This window comes from Budorcas taxicolor, chromosome 10, assembly GCF_023091745.1.
Source record: "Budorcas taxicolor isolate Tak-1 chromosome 10, Takin1.1, whole genome shotgun sequence".
NCBI classification, from domain to species: Eukaryota; Metazoa; Chordata; class Mammalia; order Artiodactyla; family Bovidae; genus Budorcas; species Budorcas taxicolor.
This window is the reverse complement of record NC_068919.1, coordinates 35,202,577-35,216,227: the sequence shown is the minus strand read 5'-3', so window position 1 is coordinate 35,216,227 and position 13,651 is coordinate 35,202,577. Positions and strand designations below refer to the sequence as shown.

Genomic DNA, 13,651 nt, shown 5'->3' with positions numbered 1-13,651 from the left:
CTGGGTACTGGGTATATGAAGTTCTTTGCATTATTTTTGTAACTTTTCTGTAGGTTGGCAATTATTTCCAGATAAGAAGGGGGTAAAAAGGATATAAACTCAAAAAAAATGATTCCTGCTTTCAAGACATTTACTAACAGAAGAGATAAAACATTCCTCTACCTTCTCTGTATAAGATGCTAACAAAATGTTCATATTTTACCCAGGTGCCTTCAACTCTCTCTCTCTGATCCTCTTGTGGTTGAACATTTACAGGATGCTTAATTAAGTAATTAAACAACACCACATCTGGTGGCGACAAAGGAAGAAATGACCTAGGGGACTAAGCGCAAAGCTCTGGGATAATAACTCTGGATTCTAATCTTCCATCATTTAGAGTAATAATTTTTATATCAATAAATGAACTAGAAGAAGACATTCATAAGATAACTAGGTTGCTTAAAATTATTGAAGAAAATTATGGAGGTCGTGATTATATAATTCAACAAACATGTACTAAGCTCTTACTACATAATATGTTCTGTAATACAAAGTCCACATTATCAACACAATGTAAGCTCCTCTTGTTTGACAGTGGTTAAGAAACAATAACTACTTCCTTTTAAAAGAAGATTAAGGCTAATGTGAATTGCAAGGCCACATACCTCAGTTTAATGTCTAACAAGCTTAAGTAATTTTAGCTGCAAGACGACACAGTTTAAAATACCAGGTCTAGTGTCAAGTGGTGAGTTCATAATCTAGCCTAACTCTGTCAGTCTCCATGAGGAATCCAGTCATGGATTTCCAACATCAGTAAGGTTCTAAACCCTGTCTTTTGACATTTTTTAATTCTACTCTTAGAATTTAGATTGTATATACAATGAGGTCTCTAAGATCAAGGGGAATACAGTTGAAAACATCAACACAAAAATAAAAGAGTATTAAGAAACAGTTTATAAACTATTAAACAATATACAGTTTCTTATTGTTGACTGATCTTGATAAAATGATCTTGGTTTTCTGTTTTATAGTAGAATTTTTCATATAAAATGCCAAAGTTCTAAACCCAGTCTTTGCTACTTATTTGGGTATTCTAGGGCCAGTCACTTATTTGCAAAGCTGCATCTGACTTTTGGTTGAGAAAGTGATCACACACACGTTTACCTCCTCTCATTCTCTAAACCCTTCTGAAATGTCAGTAAAAATATACACATGGGAATACAGCCATGACATAAACAATCAGGGTGGGAGGAGCGTGTTAGTAGACAAGGAACTCTGACCAATTCTGGAAGTTAGAAGACAGACACAAATGTAGTGATAAGTCAGAGTAGAAGAGTTGATGATAGCCATTCTGCCCTGCAGCCTCAGCAAGGCACCACACTCAGAATTGCCAGGAGAGAGAAGTATTAACAGCATTCAGGGAAATTAATTACCAGAACTTTTAAAGAATGGGCCAGCTGCCCACTGCTGCCAGCACCCATCCCAGGAACATAAAACCATTTGTCCCCAGGATAAAAATGGGGAGCTGCTATGGAAAGAAACTGGAAGAGCCACCTGGGCAGGGTTTTGGCCAAGTATGGGAGGCTGGCTCCCAGGAACACAGTCCTTTCACTTGGGGAAGAGAACTGCAAATCTGTCCCCTTGCTCCCTAACCACTTGCCCTAAAGTAAGGTCTACCAACTTACTGGTCCTGCTCAGAGTATAGAAGGCTTGTCGTCAGTCCTTCCATCCAGGGAAAGCCCTGTGAGAAACCAACCACAAACAAACATATGCCCATTTTCTACATTACCCCATCCAGGCTTTTTCATAAATAGGAATGGACAATTAAGGCTCACCAGAATTTTGGAAAAATTAGTAACATAAAAGAGTAAGATCAAGATGAAAAGCGTGCGTGTATGCTCACTTGTGTTTGACTCTTTGCAACTCCATGGACTGTAGCCTGCCAGACTCCTCTGTCTATGAGATTTTCTAGGCAAGAATACTGGAGTGGGTTGCCATTTCCTCCTCCAGGGGATCCTCCCCATCCCAGGACTGAACATGCATCTCCTGCATTGGCAGGCAGATTCTTTACCACTGAGTACCTGGGAAGCCCCAAAATGAATAGATGTAATGATAATTCAGGGAACAAAAGAGAGTTTGAAATATTCTAGTAAGTAACCCAATAGACATTTGATAAGTTTTGGCATCTATAAAACAAATATAAGCTACTATGATAGAGTAGAGGTCAGAGAACAAGAAACTTTTTTGGAAATTAAAAATGTGATTGTAGACAAGTTCATCAAAAGGTCTATAAAATAAATTTGAGGATATCTTCCAGAAAGCAAAGGAAAAAAATCAGTCAGAAAATATGGGAAAACTGAGTCATGATGGTCCAATAGCCAACCAATAGAAAAGGCATAAAAATCAGTAAGAAAGAAGAGAGGGAGGAAATAAACAAATAACAAAAGAAAACTTTCCAGCCAAAGGACATATTTTTAGATTGAGAAAGTTCACCTGATACCAAGGAATGGATAATGAAAAATAACCCACAAAAAGATACAATTTTGTGAAATTTCAGAACATCAGGAAGATATATTTGAAGCTTTCAAGAGAGTAAAAAAAAAAAAGATTACCTACTATAATAAAAAAATGAGAATTGGATTGGCATCATGGTTCTCATCTGTGAAACTCCATTATGGAATGACTGAGAGCACTCTGTACAAAGCAAGAGCTTATCCAGGATATTGAAATCATCAATCCTCTGGATAAAGTCAAACAAGAAAATGAATCTCACAGGCACTCAGTTTTTAAGCAGATAAATGGCTACCACTTAGGACACAATCTCTTAAAAATTATAGGTAATCTTTTTAAAAGTGATATATAACAACACAGCCAACTAGTAGTTTCAGTAATAACTTCCTTGCAGGGTTTAACTGGTCTGTACTGCTCCCTAGAGTCAATTTAACCTGCATGACTTAATACCCAGGAATATTTTTCATCATGGTATTACATCAGAGAAAGTATCTGACAAAGATCCAATGTTAAACTTGCTCAATGCACAGGATATTTTTAAAGTGAACTTTTAATGAGGTATAACTTACATACAGGGAAGAGTACAAATCACAAGCATTCAGTATGAAGACGTTTCACCAGCACAGATTATAACCAGCACCCAAATCAAGGAATCAATCACCATCAGGACCCAGATATTGTCCTTCCTTCCTTCCTTCATGCTCCCTTTGTGTCAATCTGATCCCCAACCCAAAGGGTAGTCATTATCCTGACATCTAACCCCATAGATTAGATCAGTACCAAGGATATTTAAACAAAAGATATCTTCTTTGTATTCAGATAATGGCTAGGCTCTCACCTTGACCTGTCCTACAAAGGACCATTTCAGGGCATCTTACGGATCCAGTTGCCTTTTCAAAGGTCACTTTCACTTTTTCAAGGATATTTAAACAAAAGAAGCCTTCTTTGTATTCAGATAATGACCAGGCTCTCACCTTGTCCTGACCTACAAAGGACCATTTCAGGGCACCTTGTAAGACCAGTTGCCTTTTCAAAGACCAATTTCAAAGGCAGAGATAGAAATCTTTCACTCAAAATAATGGCACCTGAAGAAAGTAAGATTTGTGAAGTTATAGTATACGAAATATCAATCTGAAGATTACCAATCATTTTAACTTAATACCTATGGGTAGGCCATGGACGTAGTGTTTTATAAAAGATACTTTGGGGTTGAACCTTTGAAAGCACTTTGCTGAAGCTCCATTTCTAACCAAAGCCTTCCATAGTTTCTGCTTCATGCTCCCACAGACTGACACTTTTAAAAAAGGAGTACAGAATGTCTTGGACGGTACACTATAGTCTCTCACTCTGGAGAATCTGGCTTCAAGCCCCAGACATAGAAGCATCTTGGGAGAAGAAAGTGAAGAAAATATGGAAGAAAAAAATTTCTCCTAACAACTTTCTTAGGAAAGTGGGGTCTGTTACAGGTAACAAAAGACTGGAGGTAACTTGTATTCAGCTGAGTACCCTGATGGGTTACTGAAAGGTCAAGACAGGACTTGAGCTGAGTCTGGCACTAAAGGCAGTAAAGGAGACAGCTAAATCACTCTATTACCATAAAGGAATTTGGAAAAAAAAAAAAAAAAAAGAATTTTGAGTTTACCGGGTATTCTCTAAGGCTGGAGGGAGAGAAAGGGGAAGATAATCTAACAAGATGGCCAGAGGCTGAGATGGCCATTGTCAGGAGGCACAGCCAGTGTGAAATTCCTGACAATGGGTGGGTACAACAAAATGATTTACGTACTGCCCCCTGAACATGGTTCCATCTATGTGCGATTTGTTCAATAGCCAGTATCATAGTGTTACAGGTCCGTCATTGGATGCCTCTGCGGATGTGGAACTGCGTACTCTAAGGGCAGACTACAAGTTATTCTCAGATTTGACTGTGCAGAGGGCCACCGTCTCTGACTCTGCCTCGTTCAAGGGTTGACTGAACATGCCAGTTGTTTACTGTGTAGAACAACAGGGTAACATTCTCTTGCACTCAAGGTGGCTTGGGGTTTTCCCCACATTTTCATCCACATCCATGACAGAGATCAAAGCACAGAATTTAGACCAAGTACTTTGTAAAGCTGAATACAAAAAAGTCAGCTAGATCTAGGTAACCATGAAATAAAAAATTACCCCATCACTTCCTACCACCTTTTCCTTTACCAAGAATTTGTAGAAACCAGAAGAGAAACAGTGTCTAGTGCATCACAGGTATTTAATTGATACACATCAAATGAGTGGGTTAGTTCACTGGTTTTACATAGAGTGTGAAATTACGTTTTAGGGGCTGAGCAAATATTGCCTACATTTTAAGGAGCAGGTAACACTAGCTGACACATGAAAAGTTTCACCTTTTCTGAGGAAAAACACCTCCTTTTACAAAAGATGTTCCATTTTTTTTCCAGCAAACCATGAAAGTGATTAAAATATACACATTTACAAAACACCTACTTTCTAGAAAAAAGAAAAGGACACAAAACTAATGTGAATTCTGTATCTTCACTTAATGATTAAATCTAAATTTATGAGAAAGACGTAATCCCAAGCTCAAGTAAATTGTTCAAGTATTTGACCTTAAGGAAATATAGATATATTCTAGTCTGATTTATTTTTCAAGTACAAACATATATAGTCTCTTCAGCAAATGTTGCTGGAACAGCTAGATATCCACAGGTCAAAAAATAAGGTTTGACTCTTATATTTCTTTCTATCTATTGCCACACACACAACACTGCTTTGCTTGGGTCTTTTTTTGCCACACTGCACAGCATGTGTGATCTAGTTCTCCCACCAGGGACTGAACCTGCATCCCCTGCAGTAGAAGCAAGGAGTCTTAACCACTAGACTGCCAGGGAAGCCTGCTTTTTTTTTTTTCCATTTTGTGTAAATATACCAAAAAATTGTGTGTGTATATACAAATAAGAAACTCAAAAATGAGAGAATTCCTTGGTGGTCCAGTGGTTAAGACTTGGCCCTTTCACTGCTAGGGCCCAGGTCCAAATCCTGGTAGGGGAACTCAGATTTCACAGTCCGCATGGTGTGATGAAGAATGAATCAAAGACCTAAATATAAGAGCTAAAATCATAAAACTCTTAGAAGAAAACATAGGGGTAATCTTCATGACCATGGACTTGGCAACGGTTTCACAGAATCAACACGAAAAGCATGCACACCAAAAGAAAAGTTAGGTAAGCTGGACTTCAAAACTTTTAAAGCTATATGTTTCAAAAAACACTGGAAAGAGAGTGAAAAGACAATTCAGAGAATAAGAGAAAATATTTGCAAATCGTGTCTGGTATCTCAGATATAAAAGAACTCTTAACAACAAAAAAGACAAACTCCAGTTGAAAAACAGGCAAAGGACTTGAATATGCATTTCCCCAAAGAAGACATACAAATGGTCAAGCAGCACAAAGATGCTCAACATCACTAGCCACTAGGGAAGTGCAGTCAAAACCAAAATGATCTACCACTCACATCTACTAAAATTAACAGAGAGACGATAAGTGCTAATGAACAAAAAGTCTACAAACAATAAATGCTGGACAGGGTGTGGAGAAAAGGGAACCCTCTTGCATTGCTGTGGGAATGTAAATTGATACAGCCACTATGAAAGATGGTATGGAGATTCCTTAAAAAGCTAGGAATAAAACCACCATACGACACAACAATCCCACTCCTAGGCATATACCCTGAGGAAACCAAAATTGAAAAACCACATGTACCCCAATGTTCATTGCACCACTATTTACAATAGCTAGAACATGTAAGCAACTTAGATGTCTATCAACAGATGAATGGATAAAAAAGCTGTGGTACGTATATACAATGGAATATTACTCAGCCATAAAAAGGAACACATTTGAGTCAGTTCTAATGAGGTGGACAAACCTAGAGCCTATTATACAGAGTGAAGTAAGTCAGGAAGAGAAATATAAATATCTTATACTAACACATATATATGGAATTTAACTTACATTACCATATGTAAAATAGATAGACAATGGGAACTTGCTATATGACTAAGGGGACTCAAACATAAGCTCTGTGACAATCTAGAAGGGTGGGGTAGGGAGGGAGATGGGAAGGAGGTTGGGGAGAGAGGGGACATGGGTCTACCTATGGCTGATTCTTGTTGATGTATGACAGAAAACCACAGAATTCTATAAAGCAAATATCCTTCAATTTTAAAAATAAATTAAAAAAAAAAGTGCTGATGAGGAGAAATTTGAACTTGCATTTCATTGCTGGTGGGAATGTAAGATAGTACAGAGCTGTGGAAAATAATTTGGTGGGTCTTCAATAAATTAAGCATAAAATAATCATAGGACCCATAATTGTACTCTTAGGTATATGCTCAAGTACATATGCTTAAGTTTATATGCTTAAAACATAAGTCCACACAAAAATTTTCATAATAGGCAAAAGATGTTAACAGCTCAAATCCCCACCAAATGATGAATGAACAAACAAAATATAGTCTATGCATACAGTGGAATATTGTTATTGCTGTTTAGTTGCTAAGTCCTGTCCAACTCTTTTGCGATCTCATGAACTGTAACCCACCTGGCTCCTCTGTCCATGGGATTTCCCAGGCAAGAATAGCAGAGTGGGGTTGTCATTTCCTTCTCTAGGGGATCTTCTCCACCCAGGGATCAAATCCACATTTCCTTCACGGGCAGGTGGATTCTTTACTATTGAGTCACCAGAGAAGCCCAAAATGGAATATTACTCAGCCATAAAAAGGAAAGAAGTACTGATACACACTATGGAAGAACTCTGAAAACACCATGTAAAATCAAAGAGTGAGTGAACAAAAGGCCACATACTGTATGATTCCACTTATATGAAATGTCCATAGTAAGAGGAATGGGAAGTGACTACTCAATGGGTATGAGGTTTCCATCTGAGCTGATGAAAATGTTCTAGAACTAGACTGTGGTAATACATGAACGTATTAAACTGTGTTGTGAATGTATTTAATGCCACTAAAAAGGACACTTTTTAATGGTAAATTTTATGTTATGTGTCTTTTGCCTCAAAAGTAAAATTAAATTAAAAATACAAAGTACCAAGTATGGTCTTTGCATATGACAGGTACTCCATAGTCGTTGACTTTAATGACTGGACAGCATGATCTTGGTCAACTCCAGCTTCCAGCAAAACCAGACATGGCTCTAAACAAACATGGTCCTATAGATTTCTAAGCTCTTCTGCCTGAGGATTATACACAAAGGCTTAGCAACTATATTCTTTCCCCTTTTATGCTAAGCCCACACCTGTGCTAGAAGCCTACATTATTTCTTGCCATCCACCAGAAAGGCAAACAGCTTTGTTCTATCAGTCAATCAAAGCTGAGAAACAATAGTAACAAGAGTTAGGTGCTACTTAAGAATTAGGTTGGGAGGTGGTGCTCCGGAGATATTTCATTTGACTATGACAAGACATTTACAAATATAAAATGAAAGAGCTTTACAGTAAATCTGAAGTCATATACTTACTCTAGACCAGTTTCTCAACGCTGGCACTACTGACATTTAGGAAGGATTGTCCTGTGCATTGTAGGATGTTCAGCAACATCCCTGGCCTTGACCCTCTAGACATCAGTAGCATTCCCCTGTTGTGACAATCCAAAATGTCTCCAGATATTTGGCCACTCGAGAAAATAGCCCTTAGTTGAGAAACACTGCTCTAGATAAATATACTGACCACCTTATCTAACATTAATACATATAAACTGATGTACCCTAGGGGTTGGGTTGAGTTGAGAAATTAGAGAAAAGAGGACAAAACAACTTAGACCACCTCTGATTGCTATGGATCAGCCTCCTGAAAGCTAACATGTTTGGGGAAGGGCTGTGGGAAAATTCAAGCAGAGAGAGCTGAAATTCCCGAAGGTACATTTCCAGGACCAGAGTAATGGCCAATCAAACTAAGGAGAGCGTGGGTAAAGCAGCAAGCACCTAGCGATAAATGCAAATCCACTGTTCTGTTTAACTTTCTCGTGGATCGACAACACTTCAAGATGCGTGAAGAAATGGTCCCTGCTCTCTGCCTGCCAGATGTCAGCTCTCTGGATAAAAGCAGCTGTTCAGCCACTAGCAGGAAATAAAGAAAGGAAATACCTACCTGAGAGTCCCATTCTCTCCTTTGTCCAGGCTGGTGAACCGGCTGTAGAGGCGGGTGATCTGACTGTGGGAAACTGAAGAACACAGAATTAGTTGCAGTTGGAGAAGTTGTCCTCTGCTCAAATTGAACCTGAATGTGAGTGACCCTTTGGAAACCAGCTGCACTCTTGGTCCCAGCTCACCATTAAATGCTTCAAAGTCAGTAAAGTGGTGCGATGTCTCAACTAACTCACCTCTAGTGTGTCAAAGCAGAAAGAATGAAAGGAGTTAGAAAATAAATCAAGAGTAAACAAAATTGATTCTCAAGAGTGAAGGCTAGGCTTAATTAAGACTCTGTTAAACGTCAGTTGGTTAAGATTTAATAAGACAAAGCTAAATTTAGTTTAAAAAGAAAGTGTGAAACTTTCACCTTTCAGTACCCTGACTTAGAAGGTATGAAAATTCCAGCTTTGATCAAAAACGCATCCCTATTAATCAGTTTGGTGTTTCAGACTGGCACAGCTGGGTAGGTAACATGTGCTGAATTAAGGACTGGGGCATGTGAAACAGACAGTATTTTTAGAATCTAGTTTACTTTTCCTCAAGCATCAGTGACTTTTATCTTTTCCCTCAGGGCTGATCTTTGGGTAAAAGATAACTACAGCCTTGGGTCAGCCTCTTTCTCTGCAACTGCATGAGCTCCACGGAGTTCCCAGTAAAGGAATGCGCTCTAAGAAAGAAAATTAGGCAATCTGTAAAATGGTTGTGCTATCTTCAGATGACATATACCAGGAAGTTACTTTGTTCCTCATTTTGCACTAACTCAGGTACAAGCTGACAATTAAAATGAGGCACTAACCACAGGTAGACAATGAAACTTTGAAAATGCAAAAAGGAATTTCTGGGAAATAGTTTAATCTCATGGTAGACTGGAGATAGGAGGGAAAAAATTAGTTATCAAAGGAAAAAAGACAACAGCCAAAAAGGGTGTGACCAGTGTGGACTCTGTCCTAGGCTGTACCTTCACGGGTAGAGGGGTGGCTCAGGGAGTTCTGATAGTTGTTCTCCCCCAGCTCATGCAACAGAAATCCACTCGCAGTTTTGGGAACAATGGGACAAAATTAACACGGGCACGCGCAGGAGAAACAGGAAGTGAGTGGCCCAAAGCTAGTATGAGAGGACACACCGGGCCAAGCAGTAAACTCTTCAGCCTCAGGTTTCAAGCCAGCCTGGGCTCTGTTCTGTACTAGCTCTCAAGGAGAGCAGGGAGCAGAGGAGGAGGCAGAACCACCCCTGCCAGGGCAGAGCCAGCAGGAGCCCAGACACTGAGGAAGCCGGTGGGGACTTTTCTGCCTGAAAGGCAGGTGTGCGCAGCTCAGTAAACACTCCTCTGAGAGTCAGGCTGACCGATTCTGATTCCAATCATGGCAACCCGGCTCACCAATGAGGGCTGAGTGAATGGGGTTGTGCAGTGAACTAACTAAGTCCAGGAGAGAAAAGTGCTTGGCCAACGTCTGGCACCTGGTAAGCATGCCAGGTTAGCTATTATCATTATCCTAATACTGTGAGCCTGCAGGTAAAATTTTACTGCTGTACTAATTAATCTCCACCTTTCTCTTGATTCTGCCAGCCACAACCGTCTTCTTCAGGAACCTGAACAGGCTTTGGCCTCAGGCCTCAAATGTTGCTCTAGAACTAAAGTTTTTTTTTTAGTTTTCACAAAATAAGCTGGTTCAAGAATGACTACCTTTCTCAAAAGATTTTTTTGGAAAGACAAAATTTGTTTACAATATCAATGCCACTGTTTTCATGTCTTTGTATATTACCTAATATGTCACTTGTGCACTTTACATAGTTATAATAGCTTATTTTTCATTTATTAATTCATTATTTTTCTATATTGCTTTGGAGTGCTTTTTAATAACTTCATAATATTTAGCCCACGGGGTCAGTTTTTAATACTTAGAGTATTATACTTCAGGTTACTTTTAACAATGAACACATTCAAATTGTATTTCTTTTTATACTAGGTTTTTTTTAGTTTGAGAAAACAATTTATCCACATGGTAAAAATAGTACAAAAAGTGTACATAATGAAAAGTCTCCCCAACACCCGAATTCCTCAGTCTTCCTAGCCAGAGTGAAACTTTCTTAGGTGTGATAATAGTACTGTGGTTATGTTATTGTGGTTATGCAGGAAACAAATCCCTGTCCTCAGGAATACATGCTTAAGGCTTAAGGGGTGAAAAGTATGGCTATCTGCAACTTTAAAATGGTTCATCAAAAAGAATATATATATACACACACACACACAAATAGACAAATATAGCAAAATGTTAACAACTGTTGAATTAAAATGTTGAATTATATGGATGTTCATTATACTATTTTAACTTTTCTGTATGTTTGAAATTTTTCATCATAAAAAGGTGGGGGGTAGGGAGGGGGAGGTACAGAGCTTTGCAAATCACTTAATCCAAACCAGCTGAAAATGTTAGTAATATGTGCAATGCTCTTTCAGTAGGAGCTGGGAGACAGCAGGGTCTTCTGCAGTGACAGAGCGCTCAGGCACTACAGCAAGGCAGCTGAGGGCCATGAATGTGTCCAGTATCATGAGGCAGGAACAGCCTTCAGTTGAACTTCCACTTACATTCTAGCTCAGGAAATTATTCTCAAGCAGTTGCCTTTGCCAGGCTTGTGCTCTTTGTTCCAATTACAGAGAAATCCACACTAGTGCCATGATCACTACACCCTTTCAAACAAACAGAACCTCACTGGCCTGTAGAACTTACTTCCCAAACCTGTTCAGCACCTTTGCCATATCACGTGACACATACCAGAAGACAGAGACTAAAAATAAATCAATTGGAATTTATCACTACCCAGCTGGTGTGAATTGTTCCTCAAGGATTATGTGGCTATTTTTTGTTGTAAAGGTTTTAAGTAATTCACAGCCAGGTTATTGCCATATAGTTAAGTGAACTAAGGGTGGAGATTCATAAACTCTTAAGACACTGTGACCTTTCCCCTAGTGACAGCTTTTACTCAAATGACTTTAATTTATGGAAATGCTGAAGTGTGAAAGAAGGTAACAGAACTAAGACAATATTGCAAATGTTTTATGCCAATTCGTGTTTTTGGACAGTATTTTTTTTTAGACTCTTGGATATGTCAAGATTTCTACTCCTTCCAAAGTTTTATTTCTTCAAATTGGGAAAACCTGATTCCTAGTCCAATGTCCCCCGCAAACAGGAAAAGTGCAAAATACTGTCACCTCTCCAATTACATACTAGACATGGTTTTTATAACTAGCATATGGTAATAGTGTTTTCACAATAAGATGATTGTTACCTATAGTTCAAAATGAAAATAGCTAGCATCTGGTACTTATTACATACCCAGACACTATTCTAAGTAGTTTACATAATTTTTCTCATTTAATCCTCACTAAGAATTCAAAAAGTTGTACTATTTTTATTCTCATTTACAGATGATGAAACTAAAGGTGTACAAGGAATTCTTACTTAGAAGTACTTTTCTAAACACTTAAGAGATTACATTTCAAATACCAGATAAACTAGTCATATATGAATTCTAACCAATTTAGACTTACAAATACAAAGCTTTCATACTGCATATAAAGTCAATTTTACTTATTTATGGTACATTTTCTTCTTGCAAAGGGAGTAGTGAAATGTCTTGTTCTTAACTTGAAGTGTTTCGGAATGACAGTCCCCCAAACTCTTTATAGAACAACAAGCAGAGGAAAACAGGGCTAATTTCATCACTCTACCCCACCCTCAGGTGTTTGCTGTTTTTATTCTTCTAAACCTTTTGCATCATGCTAAGACTATTGCTTTAAAAATCAATTCTACTGATGGCACTAACTGGATAAACTGACAGCTCAACTCCCAAAGCAGAATGACAGTGTAGCAGGTCAGGGGACATGCCTGGAAGCCACTCAAAATGCTCTAGCTTAATTTATCCAAATCTAATCAATTGATGCATATATCACGGCCCAATTCCTATCCTCTTCAAGGCCAGTTCACAATGACTGTTCCCTGAGTTCTGGAAGGGGTGCTACACAATTTCAGTATCTTATGTTTGATGCTAATCCTAACTCTTGTGGGCTTATCTCCATGACGTGGTTGTGGGCATCTTTTGTCACTACCTATTCTGAATACCCACTATCGTACTGAGTATGCTGCTGCTGCCGCCAAGTTGCTTCAGTTGTGTCCGACTCTGTGCGACCCCATAGATGGCACCCCACCAGGCTCCTCTGTCCCTGGGATTCTCCAGGCAAGAATACTGGAGTGGGTTGCCATTTTCTTCTCCAATGCAGGTATGCATGCTAAATTGCTTCAGTCGTGTCCAACTCTATGCGACCCTATGGACAGCAGCCCTCCAAGCTCCTCTGTCCACAGGATTCTCAAGGCAAGAATACTGGAGTGGGTTGCCATTTCCTTTTGAGTATAGACACTGCAAAAATTCAATAAGTACTTGTTTCATTACGCTTTCTGGCTCAATATGTACATTTGTCCTGGTGTGGCTGAGACTCTCCCTCAGGCTTGATTCTCTTTTCGGCAACTAAGAAAATAGCTCTACAGGAGTACTCCATTCTCACAGTCACACAGTGAAAAAACCTAGAGTCCTAAGGCAATCAAGGCCACTTTCATTTGGTCAAATGTAATAAAACCAGAATGGGATTACTGCTCCTTTCCTCTTGAGGGAAAAACAGCTTTTTCCCACCAGCACTCTGGTTTATACTCCCTCATTATGTGACTCTTTATTTTAAGAAAGAATGCTTTAATTCTGGTGTCACCTTAGACCTAAAGTAGTTCTTATGTTTACAAGTGTGGCCAGAGGTCATAGCCACAAGATGTAATAAAATGCTTGCTGAATCCAAACCATCTATGTTTCTACTCTTGGAATCAGAGTAAGTAATAAAATGACCACAAGATCAAGTGGCTAAACAAGTACTGCACATTATAAACATCTACCTACTTTCTTGTCTTCATTCAAAA

The 13,651-nt window shown here is 38.8% G+C and overlaps 1 protein-coding gene across 1 annotated transcript in view; it reads right to left on the bottom strand.

Annotated features, from left to right (window-relative positions):
* The window catches only part of CHP1 (calcineurin like EF-hand protein 1), a 34,006-nt gene that overhangs the window by 18,845 nt on the left and 1,510 nt on the right, over positions 1-13,651 (bottom strand). The window contains exon 2 of the mRNA XM_052646518.1: positions 8,650-8,722. Within this exon, the coding sequence (XP_052502478.1) occupies positions 8,650-8,722 (73 nt within the window). The remainder of the gene's footprint in view (positions 1-8,649; positions 8,723-13,651) is intronic.